Source organism: Haemaphysalis longicornis, unplaced genomic scaffold, assembly GCF_048455015.1.
Source record: "Haemaphysalis longicornis isolate Haplotype H1 unplaced genomic scaffold, Haemaphysalis longicornis Haplotype H1 scaffold_8, whole genome shotgun sequence".
Classification (NCBI taxonomy): domain Eukaryota; kingdom Metazoa; phylum Arthropoda; class Arachnida; order Ixodida; family Ixodidae; genus Haemaphysalis; species Haemaphysalis longicornis.
In genome coordinates this window covers 150,361,637-150,389,625 of record NW_027526445.1, presented here as the reverse complement: position 1 = coordinate 150,389,625, position 27,989 = coordinate 150,361,637, and the positions used below count along the sequence as shown (strand labels likewise).

The window sequence follows — 27,989 nt, the reverse complement described above, 5'->3', positions numbered from 1 at the left end:
CACGCGGGCGTTTTCGCGTTTCGCCTCCATCAGAAAAGTGGCCGCCGCGGCCGGGAATCGAAGCTTAGCAGTACGACGTCTCAGCCACTGAGCCACCGCGGCGGGTGAGGTAAGCGAAGATACGTGTCTATTCTAAATTCTGGACATTGTGTTCTTTCGAATTGACAGGTGTGCCCAGCGTAGGGCATTGTACGTTTGGTTTCGCTGATTTCCACTAGCGTGCTTGACAGTCCCTTGTACAGGTAAAGCTGCTCTTCACAGGCGAATAAAACGCCATGTTGTGTGCGCGGGCGTGTGTTTGCGCGCTTTACGTGGAAGTTTTCTTTGTTGATTGTTTTGCAATGGGGATGCAGGCAGCATTCGTTCTTGATTGTCGCAGTAATCCCGATAACGAAGGGGCCGCAGCCCATGGTCGACGATATTTTTCCGCCGCGTCTTCTTACATGCTTGGCCAAGGATCCTAAATGGACCATGAAAACGAAGCCCTACCTTGCCTTATTTGAAAGAGCTGCCTTGGGTGACCCGTTAAGGACGCTGTTTTCATAAGAAGTGGTGAGAAACACTGAAAAAACTTTCAAATTTTCTGCCACCCAGCATCATCAGCTGACGTAACAAGGAAGTAATTCAAGCAAAATGGACAATGTCTTAAGTCATTATTATCATCCAAGCAGTACAATAAAACGAAGCAAGGGGCACCAATAAATAACACACTCATGTATCTTGTCGGTGGCTTTGTGTAGTCGCTAGGACGACAGTAAGGGTGGTGAAAAAGAGGCTGGTACATTTTCTGTTACACCTGGCCTAGATTTTCAAATTTGACAGTAGTATTGCAGTTCATTTTAAAAAAACCACTAGTTCGAGTGAAGAAAAAAAATACTTCAGTTTTATGGTGGATTTAAAATATACAAAACTGATTTTTCGCACCTTGCTAATAATTCAGTTCTGAACCGGTTCGCGAACCGGTTCAACGCCCCGAACCGGTTCGCGGATCGAATTAGTCGAACCGGAACTGAACCGGAACAAAATAAATTTACCTGAACCCGAACCGTAACCGAACCCGTATTTTTTTCGGTTCGACACACTGATTTTTTCACAAGGTGTTTTTATCTACGGTTATGTGCGTCCTGCTTTTATATTTCTAATGCCGGTGGTTTCGTCCCCTGGAGGCTCGTCTAAATTGTACTGTAGCTAGCTGACGGATGACTAGCTGCGGTAAACATACATGCACGACTATTTTTATTGGATTTTTTTCCGGTTTTGTTTGTTTTCCCTGTTACCATTTCACTAGGATGCTCTTTATCTGCTTTAGGAAGGTTTCTGCTTATCAACGTGCCCCAAGCAGGTGCAGGCCTATGTGCTGTATAGCACATGGAATGTGAGTACAGCTGTCAGGTGCATGGCCTGGGGTAGTGTGTGCTTGAGGGAAGGCCCCTGTTTTCTGCTTAACTGTCTACGCCTGCGGGAAGCGGAATTGAACCGCACTGTGCTTCGCACCCCCCCCCCCCCCCCTTGCGCCAATCCTCACGGGGGTATACTAGTGAGAGAAACGCCAAACCAAGTGTTTTCAGAGCTTCGTTATTCAGACAGCAATAAAAGCATTGTGCCTCCAGAGGTGATGTCATAATGTATTTCTGAACGAATGCTTACCAGTATTGCCGGGATGATGAAAAAAGAAGCGCTTTTTTCCTGCACCGAGGGCGGTGCATGGATACGTTACTTCGAAATGCGCTTTTAACAGTGGAGCTGCTTAGCAAATTGTTTGTGTATGGTGCCCGCACTTAGAAATACCAAAGAAATGCCGAGCGCTAATGAATGCGTGCCTCGAGCGCACTTTCGTCCAGCTAAATCTACCAAGGCTTAGCTTGACGAAAGGCTTAGCCTTTCGTCAAGCTTTTTCGTTAAAAAAGCTTTGCCTTTTAGGGAGATTTGCCAACATAGGCGAAAAGAAAACCCGCCGCGGTTGCTGAGGGGTTATGGCGTTCTGCTGCTGAGCACACGGACGCTGGTTCAATTCCCGGCCGCGGCGGCCGCTTTCCTGGTGAAGGCGAAAAGCAAAAACATCCGTGTGTTCGAGATTTCGGCGTGCGCTAGAGATTCCTAGGTGGTCATAGTTAATCCGGGGCCCACCACTACGGCATGCCGAATCCTCTGTAGGGTCGGCTTGCGAAACCTTACAATCAATCAATCAATCAATCAATCAATCAATCAATCAATCAATCAATCAATCAATCAATCAATCAATCAATCAATAAATCAATAAATCAATAAATCAATAAATCAATCAATCAATCAATCAATCAATCAATCAATCAATCAATCAATCAATCAATCAATTGGTCACAAAAAACTACAGCGTTCGCTGTATTGTGTCAACACTTGCTCAGAACGAGAAAGACACATCACAGCGTACACCCCTCGTTCGTTCGTTCTCGTGTCGTCGTGGGCATGCGCTCTGTATTGTAGAAGAGCCGCCAGTTTAACGCCGAAGCGGCTGTAGGTTCGCCCTACCGGCGAAGAGGGCGCGCTTCAAGAGGCTCGGCATGCAAAGCATCCACTAGAGACAATAAGTTGTGGTGTACGAAAATGCCGGCCAAAACGAACTCACTCTGGCTATGCTCAACATAGGGTTATTTAAATGGCATGCCGCCGCCGTCAACCACGACACCACAACGATACTAAAACACCACTTTGTTACCATCAATGAATACGTACTAAAGCTTCGCCATTACTCTTGCGCGTGAGCGCAAACTTCCCTGAATCTTTTTGTGGCTTGGTTGCGTATAACCGGTGTGGACCGTTCAGCAGGTAAGAACCTGTGGGGAGGGGGACACTTACGTTGATTATCAGCTAATTATATTGCAAATCACACGGAATAAGCTACGGAGAATGCCGGCTGGTTCATTGATGCATATTGGCACACTCATCTAATCAGAAAGCCGGGACGTGCCACATTCCCATATTATACTCACCTATACCTGACTACGAACATTTCAGCTTTAGCGATCCTATTAGCAGCCCGCTTGAGTAAATCAAATCTTATTCCTTATATTTCGTAACAGTTCTTTGTTACGCCAGCATTCTTATTTTTCTCTACCCATATTTTAGGCTGTTTTAGATGCGACTGCATCTCATTCACTCGCCTTGTCCCTCCATACGGTGTTGTTGTTGTCCGTCCACACCCCTCCCCCATTCTCCACACCGTGCGAGCTGCGCTCTCCGCCGCTCACCCCCTCTCCTCTCCGATAGCGAACACTATCTCGCGAGGGGCATTGGATTGGATTCGATTGGCTTGGCTTGGATTGGATTGGATTAAAGTGGATTGTGTTGGATTGTGTTGCGTCATAGCCGCTCCACGTTGCGTCATAGCCACGGCAGGGGGTTCACGGCACGTTTCACGCGATGGGAGAATCAACCTAACGGAAACAACGGAACCCCCTATGCGTCGCATCTACACAGGTGTTCCCGCGAGGGGAGGTGGGAGAAATTTTGGACTCCTTCAGGCCTTTTTCGTTTACTTTCTGCTTGTCCAAGGCTAGGAGAAAGCCGGTTGGATTGGATTGGTAGTGATACATCGTACCGCATATAAATAGTGCCATTCAGTACGGACTACGTACGTAATCTGTTTAAAATTTCAGTGGACTCTCGTTAGCCGGGGACATCAAGGGACTACAAAAACGTCGCCCTCTCATGCGGTGTTTCCTTTACAGACAGAATCGGCTGAGCATTGCGCGATGCGAAATTTCGGTGCCTACGAGAACGGCACACGATGCACAAAAGCTTTATTGCTCTATATTAAGCAGTGAATGGCTTTTATGTTCAAGTAATATCAGAAATATGAATATGTCAATATTCACATACTCATTATGCATTTTAAATACACTAGGCCCTTCTATTCATTCCCTAGTGAAACGCGGCTTTATTTATTTTTCTTACTTTAGTTCTAGCGGTTATTTTTCGTCGCACCGCCTAAACTAGACAAACTCCGAAGGAACATTTCGCAATCTTCTCTTTTGAAGAAGCTCTTCGGTATCCTCCTGCGTAGTCATGTAAGTCTGGGTTACTATTGAGACTCGCACACAAAATCCCGGAAGTTGGCCTTGGCAAATGCATCTGTGTGGGCATGCGCCATCCTTCTCGTTATGCCTAATTTTACGTCGCTCTAACGTTAGGCATAAAGATGGGCCAGCGTGCGTCAAACTTACTACACATTAAGTTGCGGGTACCGTTGACACCGCTAGACTTCATAGCTTAGCATAGGGGAGGTTTCCGTTTGAACACATTCCCATTTCATCCTTCCCGCTTGTTTCTTCCCGTTTCAACTCCACCTTCTCTTTTCGGCCTGTCCCATTTCGCCTGTTCCCATTTCAACCCGTTCCCATTTGAACCTTCTCGTTTGTTCCCTGCCGCTTCAACCCGGTACAAAACGCCCTTCCCGCTTCGTATTTTGCCATTTAGTCCCTTCGCGGAACAACGAACCCAGTTTCGACTCGGGTGACTCGGACCGAAGCGTGCGATTTTTGAAATTAAAGTTGCGTCCTACTGCATTTAACCTGATGTTTGGAGTTACGTCCGACGTAACCGAAAGTAAAAAAATTACTTGCGCCGGCCGTAACCTGAACATTTAATTGAAGTTACGTCAAACGTGTTTCACCCTAAAGAAACGTTATGGCTGGCGGAGACAAAGTATGCAGACGCCTTTTAACCTGAAACATTTTTACAATAGTCCGTTTTACGATACGCGGCGCCAAGTAAAAAACACGTTGTTTGCTGCGTTACGTCCGACCCGGTACAGCCTATGTGAAAAACAGCTGAAACCACACCGTTCCGTCTGCTTCTGCATTGGTCGAGCGGTCTGGAACGTGTTTCTCGCATGCGTACTCTGCGGCAGCGGTGATGGTGCCAGTCCCAACGGTTGCAGATGCACTTATATGACCTCACAAAAGGAAGGACGAGAATTAACAAAACACAACTTTTCCTCGGTTGCAGTGCCAGTTTGTAGCTTCCGTAGCTTTTTCCGAGAATGAAGTTGGGTGTTTTAACAAATGTAACCATTATTTTTAGGAGTTTTCCAGGGCTACTGTTTTATTTCTACGCAGGAAAAAGATCTCGCGAAATATCATTACCAAATTTAACTAACTACAGAAAAAACGTATTTTATGGAAGCGGTAACTATTATGGGCCAGGCCAGTGGTGCGATTCATTTTATAGTGTAGCTAACGGTCACTTAATATGCAAATGTCTGTAAAAGAATGGCCGTTGAAGTCTAAAGCTGAAATTTTTGCCTGGAGGAAACGGTTCGCACACATTTTTCTTCCAGATGTTAAGAACACCTACCCCAAGCTGTATTCTCTTGCGTGTAATTCTTATGGATAATACATATAGGCGGGCACGCAGTACGTGTAAAAGCAAAACCAAACATTTAGATAGTTATCCGTCTATAATAGGGAGTTTTAGCATACCGTTACCGTGTTTGCGTCACCGTTTACCGTGTTACCGGGAGCCGAAGCTTCCATTTGTCGCTGAAAACGGTAAAGACACGTTTTAGCATACCGTTTGCGCTTTGCGTACGTATTCAGGCCGCCGCGGCGCAAGTAGCGACATGTGATCAATTAGTCTCAAAGCAAATCAAGTTTAATTTTGTTGCTCATATCTATTTGTTTTTGCTCAAAGTAGCTCAAATATTTCACTCTTCGGGTGAAGCGTTCACACTAACTGTAGTTGTTTTCGGTATACTGTAGCCATCACCTGTCGAGCTTTAAAAAGAAAACACGTCGGTGGCGCCATCTACCTAGTAGAGTTACAGTCAATGTAAAATAAAATTTGCCCCGCGCTAAATATTTAGTAAAGAGATTAGTAAAATATGTTGTAGTAGTTACTCAGTAACCTACACTACCTTGGAGGCCTAAAAGTGCACTGCGAGCTCAGAAACTTATCTGAACTATTTGAGCCGGGCGTATTGGGAGCGCGTTGAAACGGGAAGGGTGTTTTGGGAACGGGTTGAAACAGAAAGCGCTCAAAGGGGAGGGCGTTTTGGGAACGGGCGCACACGGGACGGGCGTTCCGGGAATGGTTTCAATCGGGGCGGGTCAAAACGGGAATGGGTTGTTTCGGGCTACACCCTAGCATATGGCCTAAAGATATACCGCCGCATGCCATCGTCCTTCTGTCTATTTCGAGAAAGCATAAAATGATGAACATCCCGTCCTAAGCGCTGTACACTACACCGCTGCGCGTATGCTGTCCTCGGGGGCTTGATGAAAGTTTGGGGCATCGCACTGAAGGAAGCAAGCGCCGAAGGTTGTAAGCGTGTGCCGTTAAGGCGATAAAACATTGTGCTGACATTTCTGCGCTAAGATCAAAGTATATATTTCTGCCTAGAGTGGTCCCTTGTCTATTTCACGCAAAACTGCGGGCCGAAATATTGGATTCGTTCCACTACGACCCGCCTTTGTGGCCAACTTGGCCCCACCTCTACGTTTCTAGAAAAAATGAAAGCAAATATTGGCCCGGCATCATATCGTGCGTCATACAGCTCAACCAGCGAAACTGCTACAACTTTCGGGAGCGGTAAACTCCGTTTACCTAACGCTTCTAGAAGCTCGGAATAGAGATCATAGTTCTATTCCATACGTCATGCTGTAGTGAATTGCTGCAGCCACAAGCTTCCTTAAGGACAACGCACGCAGACGCCCCGGGGTTCTTTCCGAGGGTACGGCACAAGAAATAAATTCAACATCCACCAAAGAATGCTGCCTTGCAGATCCCGTAAAGTCAGCATCACCAATCGCGGTACGTTTTCAGTGCCTTGGAGATAAGAACAATTTCAACACTGCGACCACTGAGTGGAAAAAATGTGGCACACTTATAGCCAATTGATCAAAACTACAAAATGCCATGGCGCATGGGCTCTCCGTGTATGTCGACCAAAAACCATAAGACGCGGGTCGAAATTCAGCTTGATGCAACATTTTCATGCAGTACTGCTATCGAATGGCTCCACGCGAGCTTGCTACAGAACGCAGATTACTGTATTCGATGCCATGCTGCCGCACGTAAAAACCGACGACATTAACTCAGACGTCCAAGAACAGCCACGACTAGCGGAGGAGGTCCACCAGCCACCTCCCCTTCATACAGTAGACCAATAATTGTGGCACGCTGGAAGGTACAGCCTTGCACCAGATTTACGGGCAATACCCAAGGTGGAGTTAGTTTCTGAAAAAGAGAATATTGACATAATGTGTCGATGCGAGCTAGTTGGTAGTTCATCATGGGAACAGGTTAAGTGCCAGGCACAACTAGAGGAAGGTAAACAGAGAGGAAAGGGCCGCCCCTTTGCCTTCCTCCAGTTTTGCCTGGCGCTTAACCTGTTCCCATGAATGTTGGCACCCACCTTCGACATCCACCTTCATTTCATCCTGTTGCGATGGCGCAGGGGCTAAGCGTTGCGCTACTGAGCACAAGGACACCGGTTCAATTCGCGGCCATGGCGGACGCTTTCCTAATGGAAACTAAAACCAGAAACGCCCGTGTGTTCCAGATTTCGGTGCACGTTAAACATATCGAAGTGGTAAAAATTAATCCCGAGTCCTCCACTACGGCCCCTCTCATCCCCTGTGTAGTGTCGACGCGTTAAACTTCAAAATAAATAAATAAATAAATAAATAAATAAATAAATAAATAAATAAATAAATAAATAAATAAATAAATAAATAAATAAATAAATAAATAAATAAATAAATAAATAAATAAATAAATAAATCACCTTCATTTAAGGTGGATGCCAAATTATCCTTCCCAGAAACTTACTCCACCTTGGCGAATTTCCCCTAAATCTGGTCAATTAACACCTGTCCCTCACCTCGAGTTGATCAATTCGGTGCGCGCTACAAGCGGCTGGTGTTTTGGTTCGCTCAGTTGGTAGATTGACCGCCCTAGTTAGGCCGTAGTCCCTGGTTCGGCTGCGGCACCAGGAAGTTCTTTTTTTAACTGTGAAGTTTCCGAGAAAACTGTGTAGCTTTCCTGGGTAGCCTTAGTTAAGCCTTCATTTCAGGTGAATGTTAATTTTTTTTCGCATCCTACAACCTTCAATGGCAAGGAAAAACTGCTCGGCCCGGAGAACAAGAAAGGGTTTCGAAAGCAATGCGAAGGCACGTTTCTGGGTTGATTCTTCTGGGGCAATATTGCGGATGCTTTGTTCAACGGCTCGTCGCCCATCTTTCATGCGGAGTTTCTTCGAACGGTGACGACAGAGCACAAGGACAAGGAACCAACCTCATATTGTATGTAGCGGTCGCCTGTAGCCACGCTACGCTAAATTACGGAGCTTTTTCGGTCTTCGCAACTTTTTTTCTTTTGGCCTTGGACGAAGCATTAAATGGAGGGTGTAATACCGTGAACCACGTTTTGTAAGGCACTCTCATCAGTTTGGTTGCCACGCCTGACAGTATTTCCTTTTCTTTTTCTGTCTTGAATGTGTGGGAGAGCGAGTATGGTCCACCTGGCACAAGGCCGTACCCTGAAATTAATCTTGTTTGATGTTGAGTGTAACACAACCTTTGCAGAAACGGGCTTCGTAATCGAACATGTTCTTTCCTTGTTTTGGATATATCTGAAAAGTACTGCGTTCCAACGTAAATCCCAGAGGACGAAACATCGCCGCCGCGTTCCATTGTTTTTTTTTTTTCTGTTCGCCTGGGCCATCACGCCTTGTATATTTGTCTTCTGTTCTCGATTATTTTGGGGCCCAAGTTTGCTCTTAACAACTCTCTTTAGTACGAGAACCCTGTGTCCTGTATTTGTAGCAATAAATGCGCCACAAGGTCACCAAAGTGTACTTTCAATAAGGGTATTGATACGTAAAATAAATGCGTAAACTAATCGTCACATTGAGGTAGTGTAAGAAACCATTTTACCAAAATAACCTTCGGCCAGTGATTTTACGTTCACCTCAATTCAGTTTAATTCGGCGCCTCAATTGATAAGCTCTTGCTGAATATATATTTTCAAAACAAGATACTAGTGCAAAATAAAGGGCGAAGCGTTTTTATAATCAATATCTTGTGTCTTACAAACGCGGATTTGTTTGCAGGGAGACAGAGGCGGACATTGTGATTGCCATCAGCTCAACCAGTATGACCTTGAATCAACTGGACGAATGCATCGTTATACCACCACTGCCCATAAAGATAAAGTTTCGCGCGTACCCCTCACTGGTAAGTTCTGAACGCAGTACGGGCTTTGTCTGTCTTCTGGTGGGTAGATGTTAAATCGTGAGCGCAGCAGATGGGTTTACAATGTAACCAATGTGCTACGGCGAAGTGGCTCTGAATAGTCAGGATTATGCTTGATGCACTGTGTAGAACTGAAATTGGCCAGTGCACTACTTACGAAAACCCAGAGACACATTTATTTCCGAAAAACCTTTCGTTCTTTTTGCAACAAGAATAGTGGTCGCAGTGTCTTTTTCGTAGTTTTTTTTTTTTTTTAGAGACTTTCACATCAGCTTTGGTTTTGCTTCAGCGCAATGGCATGCCTGCCGCTGGAGTATAATTGGTCACGTATTCTCGGTACCTCAGTGTTCTACTCGGCCTTTCACTCTGTGCGGTGTTGTCGGCTGGAAATAAGTAGAATAAGCCTGCCAGCGTCACCCAGGAAACCACGTATATTATCATATTGCGCCAACGCATGAGCCGAGGCGTACACAGTGGTTGAACGTCCTCACGCCATCCAAGACGCTCAACTGGGGGGTGTCTTTCCCGCCATTTCGGAGAGCACCTGTCTCATCAGTATTACAACCGGGTCGCAAAAAGCGCGTTGACAGAAGGCCGACAATCGGCGCATTATGAAAAAAGGGAACCTCACAGGCAGTCTGAAACCTAGCGCTGCAGCTACGAGAAAACCCAGGGCTGATTACAATCAAAAGGTGTGTTTTTCGGACGCCTACCTTATCATGTCGTACAATCATGTATACTTGTTGCATTGCTGCATTCCTAGTTGCTAAGTTGAGCACTTATTAATTAACGATTCTGCAGTAAGCTTTCCCCTAGACCCCAGAAATTTTCTGATCACCAGCGACTACATTCTTTCAGGCGGGAACAGCGATCACAAAGGTGTGGTCTGCTAGCTACTCTACCCGAAAAGTGATTCTCAGAGCTTTCCACTTTACCGTAAACGCTCCAATTAGTTTTATTTCCGTGTTACCTACATTAACTTTGATGACTCTTCTTTTGCCTTTATTTGGCCCTAAGTTTCCAACAAGCGTAGCTGTCGCAGGTTACATCTCACGGGAAGTGAACTCAGCGAAGCGTCGTAACCCAATACACCCATCGCATATGCACTAGCGCGACGTTATTAAACTTTATACAGTCTTTAAATTAACAAGAAAGCCACATTTTTCCCGCCACATATCTTGTAGGGGTCAGTTTCTACTGCGTTAATAAAACTGCGACAACCCGCGGGCGCCCGACCAAGTTATTTTGACGGCGCTGTGCTCGGACAGCCACGAAGGTAGCACACGTAACCCAGAAAAGTGACCCCCCCCCAATCTGAAATCAATCAATCAATCAATCAATCAATCAATCAATCAATCAATCAATCAATCAATCAATCAATCAATCAATCAATCAATCAATCAATCAATCAATCAATCAATCAATCAATTTAATATCTTAAAATGATACATGGGGGTTATATACCGAAGGAGGTCCCAAGGTCGGAAACTGTAGCGGGAGCTCCTGTACAGAATAACTTAAAATACACTGAATAATCACAAGAGGAATACCGCGAAAACCAAACAATCCCTGTTGTACGACAAAATTTTTTTTAAAAGTTCTGTTAGGACAAAGCCATTTGTTGTCACGACACACATTTACGTCGTAACGAGAGTCAATTTTCTCAACGACAAACATTTCTGCAGTCACAACAGGACTGCCATTTACGCTACTCTTCACAGTCGGCAATAACATTCAAACAATGTGCAACTACTGATGGAACATCAGGACCACGGCAAGACAGGAACTCGGCACGACGGAACATCAACGTCACAACAGGAATACTACGCACGACAGAACGTCAGAATCACGACATGACAACAATACGATGAGACGGCAGTACGGCCCGCGAAAATACGACAAACTGCAGAAATTTTTCTTGCCTTTTTTGACTGGGTCCCCATAGGAAATCGGAAACGAGGAGGCAGCAAGGAATGCGACACTTGCGAGTTGATTTTTCTTTTAAATAAAGCGGTCGAAACATGCCCCAGAGACTTAAGGCTCTGGTAATTAGACGTAATGTCACAATGTTTACAAATCAGTTGCTTTTCCCTCTGCCTGTGATCGCAGGAGCGCTTTGCGCCACTTGTAGCTGTCAGCTTCCCCTACACCAAGAGGACGGCTATCGTGGGACTTTCCATGGAGATGGCCGTTGTGACCTTCCACCTGAAACAGGATGGCACCAGCCCTATACACATCATCTACAGCAAGTGTATAAGTGCCGCCCTCGGCAGCGCCGACGTGGTAAGTTCCTCAGTTTATTATTCGAAAAATACTTGAAATATACCCGTGGAACGTGAACAAACAGAAGAAAAAAACGCAAGACAATGATTACTACAGGCAGGACTCGGTTACTCCTTTGGAACGCGTCAGGGCTGGACAGAGATACATCCGAAATTGGCGCAGCTTGCACTGTTGCTGCAAGAGTGGAAAAAAAGCAGAGCTGGCGGCCCCTGTCCGTTTATCGGGGACCCTGCTGTTACAACTTGCATGGATTTCCAAACTCGCCGCTCAAAGTTCTCCCTGACTGGGAGGGCCGGGTCGTTTTGTCTGGATCATTTTGACTAGGCAGGTCCTGCTCCTACCCATACGCCGGACAGCCAGAAGATGTGCGGGGACCTCAACCCATGTAGAATGGCCTCTAGGGAGTCATTTTGGGTGAGGTCGTATGGGACGCAGTGGTTCACATTGGGCCCAGAGGCAAGGTAAGAGTGCACGGTGTTACGAATCGGCCAACGCCGCCGTATTTTCCCGCATAAGCCACCACGTGCGAAGCCACCACGTGTGCCACAGCCGTCAGGCGCCCGCGTGTCGGTGAATCATACTTTCGTGTCTCTACATGCCCGGCTCGGACGCTTCGCTATCGGCGCGATCAACATTCGGCGGAGCGCCCAGGCATTCTTCTCGGACGTGCGCCCAGCCGTCAGGTGCCAGCACGTCGGTGAGTCACGCCTCGACATGCCCGGCGAGCCATGTCTCAGCATGTTTGAAGGACACTCTCCCCACTCTCTCGGACTCCACGTGCAACGAGGCCATCGATGACTCACGAACTGTGGAAAGAGGGTTGTGTGTGTCTGTGACGTTCGTGGCGTGTTGCTACTTGGTGTTTTTGACGGTTGCTGCTTTTGGGTATAAATAGAAGCAGCCCAAGCACTGAAATTCATTCCTGTCTGAGCAGCGAATCCTTGCGGTCACTCTGCTCGAGTCCTGTATTGTAACCTCGCCCGTCGGGGCATTGTATGTTTTTTTGGCTTCGGGTCACCTCTCGCTATGAAAAGTAAACAGTTACGTTAGCCTACTGCTTCTGGACTTCTTCACGGCTGCAACAGCGGCTGGCCGCTCGCATCATACACGCTACCACTCGTATGTCGGAGGCCACGGAGCTCGGATCGGGTGCCCCCGCCCGGTCGCAACAACTGGTGTCAGCGCTGGGATGACACGGTTGCAACAACGGTCACGGTACCATCGCTGGATATCGGGATGCTGTTAATACCCCTGATTTTGTTAGAGTCATCGAGACTGGCAAGATGGACGGTTATTGTGTTAGATACGTTATGGATCCGAACCCCTGCCTGATATCCTTGGGTGCCTAGACACCGGTATATCACTTGTTGAACTAATTTAATAGGGGTAGTGGTGACATCAAACCTGGTTGTTGGTTTAATGTGAACCCGGTATGATCATTCGGGAGGTGGGGACGGGTAGACAGCTGTGTGAGAATTCGGGCAAGGAGGAGCGGGTGCGGTTGAAGTCTGTGGGGCAGCCCTCATCCTTTTATTGGGAGGCGTATCCTGTGCGGGGCCCATTGTGCGCTTTGCACAGGGCACTGGTACTTCCCTTCCAGCACAGAAGAATCATAGTCCAAGTCTTGGGTATGTGCTGATGAGGGGGTAGGCTGTTGAACGACGTGGTCTTCTCTCAGTGGTTGTTGGGTCAACTGGGTGCCGGAACAGCGTGGCTGGTCGCTGATGCTTGCGTGCAGAGGGCGGCAGATGAAGGCAGCAGCGGAGCGCCCATTGCTGCCGTCACCCGTGTGCCATCGTGGATGAGGGCATGCCGGGCCACAGTAGGCCTTAACCGGCAGGCCAGGTCTCCTTCTTTCGTTCAACGACGCCGAAGGGTCGGAGGCGAAATTTTCGCGTTCTCAGTCGGTACCCGGGACGGGAGCGTTCGCCTGGTCACCTCATTAGTCCCCGCTTGAGGCGCCGATGCACGAGAACTGTTTTCTTCGTATTTTTTGGCGCTCCTCGTGAGGCGCGTGCTAACTGCAAACGGCGGGAGTAACTATGACCGGGACTTTTCTGATGACGCTGCACTTATCGCGGCCAGCAACGACAGCTCCGCTGTTAATAAACACAGCGCCGCGAATTTTCGCCCGACATGTTTCTTCTATTGCCCACGCAATGAAAGTCATCACCACTGTCGCTTTTGTCCATCATGAAGTATTTTGCGGTTGTTGTCGACGGCCGAAGAAACTTTGCCGTCCCGAACGTTAGCGATGCTGTCAATCAATCAATCAACATTTTATTTAGCCATCTTTTTATAAAAGAGTGCTGGGACAAGAACAAAAAGCCGCAGTACAGCAGCTTGACGAGGTCCTTGCCCCGTTGTCTTGGCAACGGGTACAGCGTATGGATTCGTCATAGATACAACAAATACAGTAAAACTACAACAAACGTGTACAGGTACAGCGTATGCACTCTCCTTCATAGATACAAGAAATACAGTAAAACTACAACAAACGTGTGACAGATACTACAGATACAGATACGTCATCGATGCTAGGCTTTGCACACTAAGGGCAGCAGAATTGAAAAGCACATACATTATATATAATGCACAGCAATACTTCACGAAATATCAACCAGAGAAAATTGGGTGTTTGAAATTATACAAAGATACATAGGCCGCAGCCCGAGTCACAGGTATATAGGCTTGAAACGCCGAAATACAAGCCAATGACAAACACACAAACGATTTTAGGCAAGGCCTCCATTTTTAATCATATGCGATTTCAATCGTTTCCTCGAAATGCTACTTAAATCTACGCCAATTCTGTGTAATTTGTTTAATAAACACGGTACACGATACTGCAATCTTGAAAATCCGTAGTTCGTACGCGAGAAAGGTTGTGACCACACGTTTCTCTCCCTAAAGCAATACGGTACTAGAGTTGGCTTATTTAAGTTACACAGGTCTATAAAGGCTTTGTAGTTATATTGGAAAAATTGTTTGCATTTGAGCATGAGGTTAGTTTCATATAAATGCTGAATCGGTACTACATTAAGGCTGCAAAAAAATTCGTAGGTATGTGCATCATATGGTACGTTAGCTATATTTCGGATTGCTCTTTTCTGCAGTACACCTAGCTTGTGTATGTTGGTTCGTGATGTTGTTCCCCATACAAGAGAACAATAACTTAAGTGAGAGGAAAATAATGCATGATAAATTAAAAGCTTAATCTTGGACCGTAACACCTGTCGTAATTTGCCCAATACACCACACGTCCTGGCCAGAAATCTAGCGGTGCGCTCAATATGGTCATCCCAAGTTCAATGGTTATTAAAAATTACCCCCAAAGTTTTAACTTCTGTCGACAACTGTATGTTCTCCGATCCAAGATAAATTGCAATATCTTGGTTAATACATTTTTGCGGTGGCGTAAATAGAAGAGCTTTTGTTTTTACTGCATTTATTTCCAGGGAATTGATTTTACTCCATTTTAATAATTTACTCAAGGCATCATTTGCTAGATTTTCAAGATAATTAATATCGCTAGACTGTAGAAACATACTTGTATCATCTGCATAAACTATGAAATGAGCATGCTCAGTAATATTGACAATATCATTTATGTAAATATTAAACAAAATTGGACCAAGAATGCTTCCCTGCGGAACACCTTGCGTTATTCTTTGCATGGTCGATTGTTCAGTTTTAATTGAAATGCATTGCTTTCTATGCATTAGATACGAACGTAAAAGGTCGAGTGAAACGCCGCGAAATCCGTAGTGTTGCAGTTTAGCAAATAGAGTTAAATGGTTGATCCGGTCAAATGCTTTTGAGAAATCCACAAAGATACCTAATGTTAGTTTTTTATCCTCAAAGCCGTTCAAAATTAATTCTTTTTGCGCCAACAAAGCTAACTCTGTCGACATTCCTTGCCTGAATCCGAATTGTTGCGCCGATATAACGCAGTGTTTTTCACAAAATGAAGTAATGCGCTTACAAATAATTTTTTCTAAACCTTTGGATATAGCAGGTAGCACCGAAATTGGACGGTAATTTGATAGCTCGTTTTTGTTTCCGGACTTAAATAAAACAACTACTTTTGCATGCTGCATTTTTTCAGGAAATACACCTGTGGATAAACTAAGATTAAAAATGTGGGTAAGAACCGGTAACAAAAGATCAAGCACAAACTTAATTGGTCTTATTTGGATCCCGTTTATATCACGTGCCTTACTGTTTTTCAATGACATAAAAGCAGTATAAACTTCTCCGGGAGTGGTTGGTTGAAAAAAGGCTGTGTGTGCGTTGGGTGTGTTTAAAAACGAAATTTCTTCTTCATTGTGATGGCCTGTTACTAAGGATGTGAAGTAATCATTAAACTTATCGGCTAATTCTTTTCCTTTGTGTAGTTTATTACCTATCGTTAACTCAAGGTCATCGTTATTGTAAGCGTTAGGTTTTAATAGCTTGTTTATTTCACGCCATAATAAATCACTGCGACGGATCACTTCTGAGAACAGACCTTCGAAGTATGCATTTTTCGTATTTCTCAATAACTTTTTCTCAGCGCCAGTGTGTGCTTTTCACTGCGTATCTTTTGCGCATTGCGTAGAAATGAAGTCCTCTTAGAGAGTTGTTTCGTTCGGACTGCTTCCAAAACTCTCCACTGCGCTGTTACCACGCACTCGAAGGACTCACGCTGCCTTACTCGGGTAACGCGTCGTCGTTATCTCTTTTAGTCACTCGCTTCCCCTCCAAGGTGGCGGCACCGTCTTTAATTCCGTTGGCGTCGCCCTGTGAGTGGACGGCAGCCGATACTGCTGAGCGTCCGTAAACCGGTGTTTTCTCGAATTGCTCGAAAACAAGGTCACTTTCGCGCTACAGCTGATCTGACCTGTTCAAGAAACGGTACGGACATTGGGACAAACGTCGTGTCATAACTGTGTTCTGGGTGGCCAGTTCACCAAACAGACCTCCGATTCCAACTCTAGCAATCGGCATGCACACGCTGCGCGGTGCTGCGGCCTGTTTCATCTAAACACTGTCTCGTCCGTCAACTGATCCGACACAACGTACAAAAGGTGAACCATGTCTACCGTCGCGGCGAGTCGCGCAGGGCTGGGCACAGTTTGCCGTTAAATACGAGCTCGCACATGTAGGGCTCCCGAAAATACCTGCTGTCCTCGCTCTTCTCTGCTTCGTGCAAAAAAGCTTGCCGATTTTGGTAACTCGCAGCAAAATTCCCTTCGTGTTTGAAAAGCTTTCTTTAGGCGCCGCACCTCTGCGTTTGCGCCATTCGCGTTTTCCCGGCCAGTTTCTCTATCCGAGAAAAGGAGTTCGTTACTTCCGCCATTTTCATAGGAAGCTCCGCCTTTCGGCCCAGACTTGTCAGGCCTCGGCATGAAACCTCTTTGGCCGCCCTTCGACCTTTGCGCACCACGTTTGGCCGCACTGTCCGCAGTGTTTACCTCCGGCTGATCCTTCAGCCAGTGCCTCACGTTTTCTGGCAGTCGGCAATGAAAGTGTTCTAGAGCGACGCACTCAACAACATTGTCGTGCTGGCCGGAAGTCTTCGGTTTTTTCAGCCCCTCTTCCGTTTTAGACATCAGTTTATAGACAAACTCCGAGTATTACTCGCCCTTGCGTAGATAGGCTTCACAGAAATTCTTGCGAAACGCCTACGCAGATAGCCTGTACTTAGGCAGGAGGATCGACTTCACCTTCTCGCAGACCCCCACCTCCTTTTTTGGAAGGCAGGCGATCACGTCCGATGCCTCTAATGTCAAAGCCTAAACAATCTTTGCGGCCATGTCTCTCGACTAAACTGGGCCTTTCCGCAAGTACGCTTGAATGTGGCCCAAAAATTAGCAGTGGTTTAGCTCGGCTATGCCAGGATATACGTAGCGCGAGCTAAGGTTCAGCAATCAAATCCAGTCCAGTTCAGTTCCAGTACAGTCCAGTCACTGCTCCTGGCGCATGCGCAGCACGGCTCTCCAGGAGCCACGCGAAACGGCTATCAAGCGGCTCCTGCGCAGCGTTAGACTGGGCTACTGTGCAATGGATGCGCACAGCTGGGCACGCGCCGGTGCCAGTGCGTCTGCCGCGGGTATGACGTCAATCCTCTCGAATGCGCAGACCCGCGAATGTGCAGACCCAATTCTCTACACACCCGTACTCCAATTGGATTTGATTTCCAATCCATTACAACCCAATTTAATCCAATTTAATCTAATCCAATCCAATGTTCCTCGCGCTTGCGCAGCATGGCCATTCAGGGTCCACGCGAAACTGCTCAACCTCGGCGAGTGTAGCTTACGCTATAAAAAGATCGATGTCTTCTCTTACCACGAACGGTGCATGAGGTCACTCATTCCCAGCGTAAGTCGCTCAGTCACCGCTAACTGCCAGTCCCCCGGAACCTGAGGTCGAGACTATTCGAGCTCCAGCCCCTTAGGTTCTATTTGCTGCTTCCTTCCCTCCTGTCTGAGTCTCTCTCGCTCGGATCGTGCTTTCGCTTCACTCCCTAGAGTTCCTCCTCCCGCTGTTGTCACTGACGCTCGGCCTCTGTAGCCTCACGTTTAGCGGCCTCCCGATCATTGATCAGATCAATACATACCGACAGTTCCTCATCGTCAGCCCCAACAGCGAGTATAGCTTGATCAGCTCTGGCTTTCTCAGCGCGTTTGAAACATCCGAGCACGACTGTTGCGCATGCTCCAACTGCGGTTTATTTCAACGGTATGTCTAAAGCACACTACTTTCCCGCTGTACCAAAGAGTCTTGTGCGAATACCCCCCGCAAAAAAGACACGCGCCGTACCAGCTTTCCTCCGAAGCCTGGTAAAACTCAGTGAAGGAAGGTCCGGCACTCACCATTGACAGCCGAGAATTCTATGGAGCCCGAACTGTTTCGACGTCCGTAAATTCGCATCCCTCGCTGGCACCAGTTGTTGCAGTTGCGAATGCATCCCCGTACTCGGTCGAGTTTTTGATACCCGTGCTTAATACCCGGTCACGTTTTCTGCATGTTGTCGTCGTTAGCCCCTCAAAGGGGGATGAGCACTCGGGCATCACAGTGTGTGCGATGCATACGTGCCAACCGGCTTTGCAGTGAAGCTTGGAGAGTAGCGGAGGGCGCAGCAAGAGGAGCGTTCACTGATATTTCAACTCGTTCGGTGGACACCGTTCGGCTCATGTGATCTGGCGCGTGGGACGCTAATTAAGATGTCAAGGCGGTCGCTTCTGCGGGTTTGACTTGCTTTCATTTAAGTATTAATTTTTCTTTTCGCCCCCTCAATTCTGCACCACTCCGCCGCAACAAGCGATAGAACGAGCCACACCGCGACGCTTTTCTAAAGCCGCGCTTGTACTTTTGGCGTCAAATGACACGCTAACACGAAAACATGAACCTGAACACACAAATAGCGCGATTTCTTTCCATGCAAGCCAAAATCACGCGTCGCTTAGTTACAAAAACAAAGTTGGGAAAAGTGGGTGTCCAAATATACCAATAGCGTGCCATTGTAGGGACCGGGTATCTGGACGGGTGGCACCACGACTCGGCGCTCCCTTTGTTAGTTGAATGAGACGGTGCATTGGACTACGCAGCCTTCCGTTGATTTTGCCGTGTTTCCTTCGGTGCTTTGAATGTTTTGGGGGGGTTGTGAGTGGATATGCGTGGGGAAACGTAGTCTTTACAGGTATTTTGGGTTCTTAGATGCAATAACGGCTACGTACACTTGTCGGACGCTTCTATAGTAGGTTATGGGCTACAATGGCATGAGCGCTTTTTGCAGCTATCTACGCGTGGCTCCACCCGATCTGAGTACGAATAAAACTACTATTATTAGTATTCATTTCTTCTTAAATGCACTAACGGCTACGTAAAGGCATTGGACGCTTCTAAGGTTGAGAATAGGCTACATTGACATGGACACTCTTTTCAGCGCTCTGCGCCTGGCTTTGCGCGATATTAGTGTTCATTTCTGGCACTTTAAATTCCACGCCAGCCTAAACTATGGGATAACTCGATACGTGTGCTTTGAAGAGAAAGACACTTATGTACGAAGTCGATTACTGTGTGACCGCTCAAACGTCGCGGCAGTTTACACTTTCTTTCTGTAACCTGTAGCATCCGGTTTTGGTGAGTGACACTGACAGCATGGGAGTCTGAGAGCCGAAGTGGAACTTCCACGTTTGTAGTGGTCATTTTATCAAGAGCCAAAGTTAGTCAACCACTCAGCAGCCCAAGCTACAAACCATCCCCCTCCCCTTACCATTTTACCACCTGAGTGGAATAGAGGCTGGCACCGATAGTCTAAAAATGTGGCAAAGTGTTACCATCAGCGTCTGGTCTTTTTTTTTTACCGACTACCCCAAACAATCGTGTAATGTCTTGTGAAGAAACCAATAAAAGGCATGACTAGTTGCCTGAAATACGAATGCATCAGCCCGACTCCTCCAGCACAGACACACTTCCTACACGCTGGAAGCAGTTAGGACCTCGAGAGGGGGTGCATGAAGTGCAAAATAAAGCGGAAAATCATCCAGCCATCCGTTTAATGACGACGATGGTTGAACGGGAAGCTTTGCGATAAACCTTATAGAAAGAAAGCTGCGATAGAAAGCTTTGCGATAAACCATCATCGTGTTAGACGGAGGAGTGCACGATTTTTCAAGCGTAGGTGAGAGCTTGTAAACCTCGTCGGCAGCACTCATTTGTGAAACTGAGGGCAGGTTTTTGGCACCCTCCTGCCTCTCGTCCTTCACCTACGCAGGAATTGTTTTTTTTTAAACCATAACCAATTAACCAGCAGCCATTTCAAGACTTGTGAAGAAATGCTTTCCTATGACAAGCAATGACGTTCTACTATCATGTGGGATTGTTTGTGTAAACGATTCCCGATGGCTGTAGTAAGCGTATATCTGTGGAATTAAACACGTTTCTACCGTAGTTAATGAAGTTACGGAGCGTCGTCCATCACAATTTCTGTTTTGGGGTAAATCTTAGAGGGCACCCCCCCCCCCACTTAGTCTTTCGCTTGTGAACGACGCCGTTTCTTTATCAACTGCCGAAGGACATCGACCCACCATTCCTGGATCGGCTGCGCACACCGGCTTTTCAAGGAGCATTTACCTGCTATGTATTGCTCGATACGCAAAACTGCTTGCAGACATGAAACATTTGCACACAGGAACGAACTTGCACTTCCAGTTTGACTTCGAGCTTGACGCATTGAGCGTCGTCTGCTATTTGTAATCGCTGAGTATGGGCGTAAATAACACACATGCAATGCCTCGTAAAGGTCGCCTCTACTTTGAAGATTTACCGATTTGAAAAAAGTCCTTGTAGTGAAGTTTACTTAGCAACCCGCACCGCAGCAGAACGCGGAAAGCCACAAGCAGCTACGCTGCGCTCACCGCCACCGACATTCCACTGACGAGCGGTCAGCCACGGGCGGCGCTGTTCGCTGAAGGGGCGGTGGGGCCATACAACGGCCGCCCGGTCCATATATGAACTCTAGGAACAGTATTTTTTAATTTTGCACGTTCTGGTTGATCGTTTTGTGTTCGCGTTTCATTTGATGCCTATTGTACATTACAACACGAGTCCCTCCCAAGCGGCATGAGTCAAAGCTACGCTAAAGCTGCGTTATTGGCGCGGACGATGACACCATTTCTCGGCGCTGTTTGTCTACGCACGTTCTCCGGCCCAACCAACAGCTTAAAAGCATAGCTGATAAAAGAGGAACCTCCCCGGCATGTTATATATCGCCTGCGACCAAAAGAAACGTCCGGAGCCGCTTCTCTCCGGGAGAGCGCGTGCAGCTATTGTCACGCACTCAACGCTGCATTTGAGGAGGAACGATTATGCACGATTTTCCAGCTCGCATAGATACAGTGATACCGGACCTACTCTTATTCTTGCCGGAGGATTTTGCTGTTACAATAAACTTTACCCTAACATGCATTCCGTATAATCGGTGGTAAGTGCTGCAGGGTCCCTTATTTTACTGTAATTCATCTCATTCACCTTGTCCTAATTTGCATTAAGCTCACATTTATCCCACCTGACTAGTCCTTGCTATCAGTGATAATCAACCGCTAATTCGCCGTATTCATCTTAACCTATCTTCATCTGCCATAATTATTTTCTTATCCATCTTAATAATTTTTACTGTCTATCGCTAATAAAATCAATAATCTACTTTGGCAACGATTTAGCTTATCTTGAACAGCGCTGGCATTCTCTGGTTCACTTCTGTCCTGTCTTGAATTTTGAAATCCTTCGTGTCGATGCCGAGGTCATTGAATGTCACCTTTCAATTAAAATAAGGCCTTCGCGTTGATAACCCGTGTTTCATAGGGGCACATGTCGTAAATGTTCCTGGAGAAACATCTGAGGTACTTAAAAAGAGCGCAATATGTTTAGCATGGATATTTTATGCTTAATACCGCCAGATTTCCCATGAATTCGGTGAAAAAAGGCTGTAGCAATAACACCGTGGCCTCTGCAGCGCATAGTCATACTTTGTTGGTTTCAGAAGCAATCATTCCTGGAAATTAGCTGTGGTTGGGGAGTTTTTAAACGAACTTTAAAAAAAAAAACGTGTCGATGATTATACGTGCCAGCAAAGCATACGAACTCTCTATTCCATTTTGGTTTCAGATTTGCCCGGGAGATCGTAGTCTATCAAGCGAACACGCCTCTTCCACGCTGGCGGGATTTGTTCAGGATAATTCCAAGCGGATAGTTTTCATGGCGGATAATGACGAAACTATAGAACAAAAGGTAAGATTTACGGGTAGTAAGCCTGCATTGCAAACTATCGGCCGCGCCCATTGGCTCTGGATGTGCTAAGCACCACCTATTGATGATTTGCAATGAGATAAAGAAGGCGCGCTAATGGACAGGAGCGGTAAGTCTTGAAAGGTCTCACCCTTGTTGAAGTAAACTGTCGCAGGTAGTGCTGGGAATTAATCAGAAGGAGCATCCGCATGTTTTCTAACATATTAATGCGTTCAGCTGTCCCGCAGGCCTCTAGAATTTGTGATACGTACGCGCTAGAAAAAACGTGAAAGCCAAAATATAAAAGAAAAGAGGCGTTGGGTGCTGCGATAAGCACGAGTAATTTAACTGGTACAGTTAAACCTGGATATAACGAAGTTGGCAAAAATTCGCAATTATTCGTTACATCCAAGTATTCGTTACATGCACGTTTCGAGTTAGGGCGCGCGTGAATGAAGCAGAAACGAAACCGAAATGCTAGACATCAGTGATTGGGAACTAACTCTTAAGGATTTATTTCACAGTGAAAAACCACGTGATTTGCACCCGCTGCTTTCCCACGAAGTTGGTCACTACGCGGCACTCCGAAGAAGCAAGGTCACATACCCCCGTATTCACAAACGTAGCTTAAGCATCACTTATGACTTTTGACAATTTTCGGCGCCTCCACCCGTTTCAATTACCAAACGTGTGCTGAAAGGGCGCCTTTACGGGAACTTGATGCTCTTTTCCGTTGAGAGGGTGCTAGCTGGGATACTGTGCCGGGTGACGGCGTTCTTCTTTCTCGTCGGCGGAGACGGTATTTAAAATTGCGAGCTTGTCTTGAAAAAGACAAACTTTTCTTTTCCGGCCGCAGAACTCATCACCGACGAAGCGACAACACAGATAGCAGTGGAAACTCACGACCGCACGTCGACAGGCAGGGCTAGCTCCTAGCCGACACCGCACTGACACTGGAAACGCACCGTAGTTTGCGGTGTGGGTGAAGATCGCTAAATCAGTGCGTTTCTCCGGCCGATTTTTCAGAAAAACTGCAACAAACTGCCTCATCAGCGTAGCAGATTTGTTACATCAAGGTTAACCGTCGCAACTCCTTCGTTACACAGAGGTCGCAAACACATTGGTTTCAATGGGGCTGGCAATGGGGAATTGAAAAACCTCGTTAAATCCAGGAATTCATTACATAGAGGTTCGTTACATTCAGGTTTAACTGTATACTTAGTCATAAAACGACTGTGCGTTTATGCATGCTGTATGGCAATTTTGTTCATTGCTTTGAAGTGCCTTTCGTTCAGCTTGGTTTGTCGGAAATAATTGTATCGTCATATTTGCCCGGGTTTACTTGCTACATCGGCTTCATAGGTAGCTACGTTGTTGGGTACGGGCAAGCAAACACTAACTGCCACAATGTACCTTTGTTCTATCTCACCGCCATTGTGGGGGACTCTGCAATCTTGGTTGGTTTCGCCTAACGCAGTTCTGTTTTAAAGCTCACTGCAAATGCGTACCGCTACCGCAGCCCTTAGCAAAAAGACCACAGGAAAACAGTTGCGTAACTAAAACAATAAAGCGGGGGAAAAGCCAAGAAGGAATAATATACATGTTGGTGTAACTACGTAACCAGCTCCGTTGAATTGGCTTTGTTCCTCGGGTTTTGACAGAGACCGCTTTCGTGTATCGCCTGGGTGATTATGCTATGCGCGACGCGCTTCGCGGTAACGAATAGCAAACAATGTCATATCTACAATCTCCGGACAGCCACACAATGCTGGACACGGCAGTAGCTCCCATCGGGTGTTTTCTTCAGCGACGATGTGCGGGCGGCACCCCGGCGGTGCCGCCCACCTGCGTGCCGCGTCGGTACGCAGAAATGTCTGTGCGCAGTTCTTTGGCGCCCAGCACAGGTGTTTGGCGGCGGTGGAGGCGATGTCCGCGTAACCTAGCGAGCAAACGAGACACCCAAGGCAGAAAGAAAACGGAGGAGAAGCTCTGGCGAAAGTATCAGGGGGAGGGCGGTGCTCGCTGCTATGGTGTCATCTCTCCCAATGCATCCCCTCACACTTTAGCCCTGCGTGGCCGCCGCGGAGCGCCCTCACCGTCACACTTTCGCCAGGGCTACTCCTTCGTTCGTGGCTCATCCGAACCACATGAAATATTCGCGGGAGGTTCAAACCCAATTTCCAACGACATGCTCGGCGTCGCTTATCGCTGCGCGACAACTAGCGCGCGCCGCCATGCGTTCGCTGATCCCGCGATCACTTCGTGAGATGCAGCAGATATGCGCCGTTACCGAGAAGAGTCGCTCTGCCCAGAAATTTCACATTAGCGAGTGTGGTAATCTGCAGCTGCCTTTGTGTCTCTGGTTTATCGTGAACGATCTGTAGCTCTCGACATTATGGAGGGATCTTTCTCAAACTCCGTCATTTCGAAATGTCGGTTAAGTGGAATGTTTTCTCGCCGTGCATTTATCTCCAATAGGCGCCTTGTATTGGACCTCCTTTATCTCGAAACAATTTTTTCGGGGTACCTCGGATACCTCTAAATTGTGGCCGAGAGGACACAAGCAATGTCCGCTACATACAGCTGATAAGGTCTCCATTGTAACGCTTAGCCAGCTTAGCTTGCGCGGAACGCGGTAGTAAACAGCTAATTCAGGCTGTGCGAGGCCCAAGGTCCCGTTACCGGAATGCTGTCCGACGCCTACAGAGAAAACTGTGGACAAGGAGCTGATCATGTGGACGAAGAAGAGCCCCGAGAAAAGCCTACAACGACAGATACTCCCAAAATACTTTATTCGAGCACCGTTTTCGTGTCAGACAAGCGTGTGCCTCGAGGAAGCGAATGAGTAAAGGACAAAGGCTATAGCTTCTCCGTCTAAGACTTTTTAAACGAGGTGTAGAAGTGGTTCCCACAACGACGCGGCAGAGGTCGGGGGAGGCGGGATTCCAAAGAATATCGTAAAAACTCCCTGCCGTGGCAGAGTCTGTTTTTGATGCCGCAATATTTACGCAAGTGTCGGCAATTACCTACAGAGACAAAGTTAAGCAGAGCAGTTTTTACGGCAGCAAGAAAACACGGGATCTCTGTTGACGGCAGTCTTCTGAATAGGCCGGGTTGCAAGCCAGAAAGTGCTAGGCAATAAAACAAATTTGTCCTGATCAGTATAATTTGTCGGATGGAGCGGTTAGAATATCGTCAAAGGCAACTGGAGGACCGGGATGAGGCAGTCTAGAGTTAAGCGAAAGACAGTTTCGTCCTGTCGAAGAAATTTCACGGATTGTGTGTTCCTTGGAGTCTAGGCCATTAAGATAACTTGCAATAAATAAGCGTTGAACAAAGGATAACGCTGTGTTCATTTTTGTATTTTTATGATCAACTTCCGATCACACCGGCTTAAACACTCAACTTGCAGGTTACCTACATCAAGAAGCTCAAACTCCGATCCAGATTTGCGTGGCTGTTGTATAACGTGCATCTGACGGACATCGAGGGTCGCTGCCTTCTACAGACCCATTCCAGGATCGCCAACCTGAAGACCCTGCTCGAGTGAAGCAGTAGCGACTGAGCCCGAGGGCTCACTGTCATAATTTCATTAACGCATTAAACTGCTTGCGCAAAATGTATACTCTTCCGCACCGCACTCGATATTTTTTCCCGACAACTCGTAATTAAGGAAACTCGTGTTTACTTAATAGTTCACTGGAATAGTTGTCTGAGTCCTTGTTGACCAGGGGTAGGGTGCTGGCAGTTGGGCACGGCATTGAACGGAGATGACCGGAGATGTAGACTAAGGCTCTGCGGAAATGTAGCCTGCTATTTGGCAACTTATATCGTTATAGCGGTATTGCGGAACCGGGTACAGGAGTTCATTTCGGTAGCGTGACGGGTGTTCCGGGACCTTGGTCAGACGACTGAGGCGTGCTAATGGATAAAAGTATTTAAATGGTCTGTACAAGTTTGTATGCTGTGCCTCGAAACGAATCGCACAGCCAACAACACCCTGCGGCACACTACAAAATTTTTTTGCTCCAGCATATACCAAAAAGAGTCCTAGCCATGTTAACAAACAACTGTGTTCTAAAAGAGCCGCTATCCACAGGGTGATGTACCCCGGTAATGAATAAGCCAGGACATCTAGGAGGATGCCATATTCTACACTATCGTAAGTTTTGAGATATTAATTTGATTTGATTGATTTTGGGGGTTAACGCGCCGACGCAACGCAGGCGATGAGGCGCGCCGTAGTGGAGGGCTCCGGAATAATTTCGACCACCTGGGGATCTTTAACGTGCACCGAAATCTCGTACACACGGGCGGGCGTTTTTGCTTTTCGCTTCCATCAGAAATGCGGCCGCCGCGGCCGGGAATCGAACCCGCGATTTGAGATATCTAGAATGACTACCTCTGCAACCTGCTTATGAGAAAGTCCCTAGAGTTCCCTAGGGCAGGGGTCGCCTACCTTTTGAGGTTGCGGACCACGTTGAATGAAGCCGACCCGGCGAAGGCCGGACGGAGAATTGTGGGAAGGGGAAAGGATGTGATAACGGTATCTGGCTAAGTGTGAAGATGGGGGACAATGCCAACTTGCAGGGATATCTGTGTTGCTGTCTAGCCGCAACTTGAGGTGAGGACTGCCATGTCCGCCTTCTGAGAGGAAGTGACAAGGAGAGGTTGGGTCTGACGTCATGCCGACGGCCGCATACTACTTCCCCGCAGGTCGCGTAATACTGCACCGCGGGCAGTTGAGCCGTGCCCTAAGTCTGGCCCAATCGCGGACCCACAAATCAAAACACACACACCACGCCCACGCTCGAAACCGTCCTGGTTACTTTCCCACGTGACCATGAGGGAGAGGGCGTGGGCGCCGCTGAGACGGGAAGACCTTTTGACCTCTCCCTGTATGTAAAATAAACACCATGACGTCACGAAGCGCACGCGCGCGACGGGTGGCGCCTGCTGCCGGCAGCGAAGTGCGGTGGAGGTTGGCAGAACGCGCGACGGCCCGGCCTGGCCGCGTGGCGACCGAAAGGAACGATGTGCCGTTGGTTCGGGCCGCCACTGGCCGCCTACATTGCAGGTGGGGGTCTAGCTACCCTAGCTGTGGCCGTCGCACCTTCATGTAGCTTTCCGCATCTACAACCTCCGCAACACTTTCGTTTACTACTAAGGTCCACTGAAGTGCGACGCTTTCGGATAATCAGTGTGCGACAGAACAGCCTAAACGAGTCATTGATTGATTGGTTATAGGATTTAACGTGCCGACGCAACGCAGGCGATCAGGCGCGCAGTAGTGGAGAGCTCCGGATTCATTTTGACCACCTGGGGATCTTTATCGTGCGCCGAAATCTCGTACACACGGGCCTTTTTGCTTTTCGCCTCCATCAGAAAAGCGGCCGCCGCGGCCGGGAATCGAATCCGCGACCTCGTGCACAGCAGAGCAACTGCCTAGCCACTGAGCCACCGCGGCGGGTAAACGAGTCATTCTGAAGGTTGGTGCTGTTGCGACGCATTCCAAGAATGGTTTTTTAAGATTCTTTGTGTTCAGACACATACCCAGGAAAGCTAATTCATTTTTGCTTTCGAGGTCCGCTTAAGCTAAGCGCGGCGCGGCGTCGCCCGGAGACAGTGGCGTACACACGATGTCATGTCGATGGGAAAAAGGAAAGGTAAAGCATGAAAGAATTAGAAAATAAAATA

The 27,989-nt window shown here is 47.3% G+C and overlaps 1 protein-coding gene across 1 annotated transcript in view; it reads left to right on the top strand.

Annotated features, from left to right (window-relative positions):
• LOC144148520 (uncharacterized) overlaps nucleotides 1-25,842 on the top strand; it is a 31,097-nt gene extending 5,255 nt beyond the window's left edge. The window contains exons 2-5 of the mRNA XM_077680044.1: nucleotides 9,092-9,215; nucleotides 11,343-11,516; nucleotides 22,173-22,295; nucleotides 25,705-25,842. Coding sequence (XP_077536170.1) covers nucleotides 9,092-9,215; nucleotides 11,343-11,516; nucleotides 22,173-22,295; nucleotides 25,705-25,842 — 559 coding nt within the window. The remainder of the gene's footprint in view (nucleotides 1-9,091; nucleotides 9,216-11,342; nucleotides 11,517-22,172; nucleotides 22,296-25,704) is intronic.
• The last annotated feature ends 2,147 nt before the right edge of the window (nucleotides 25,843-27,989 follow it).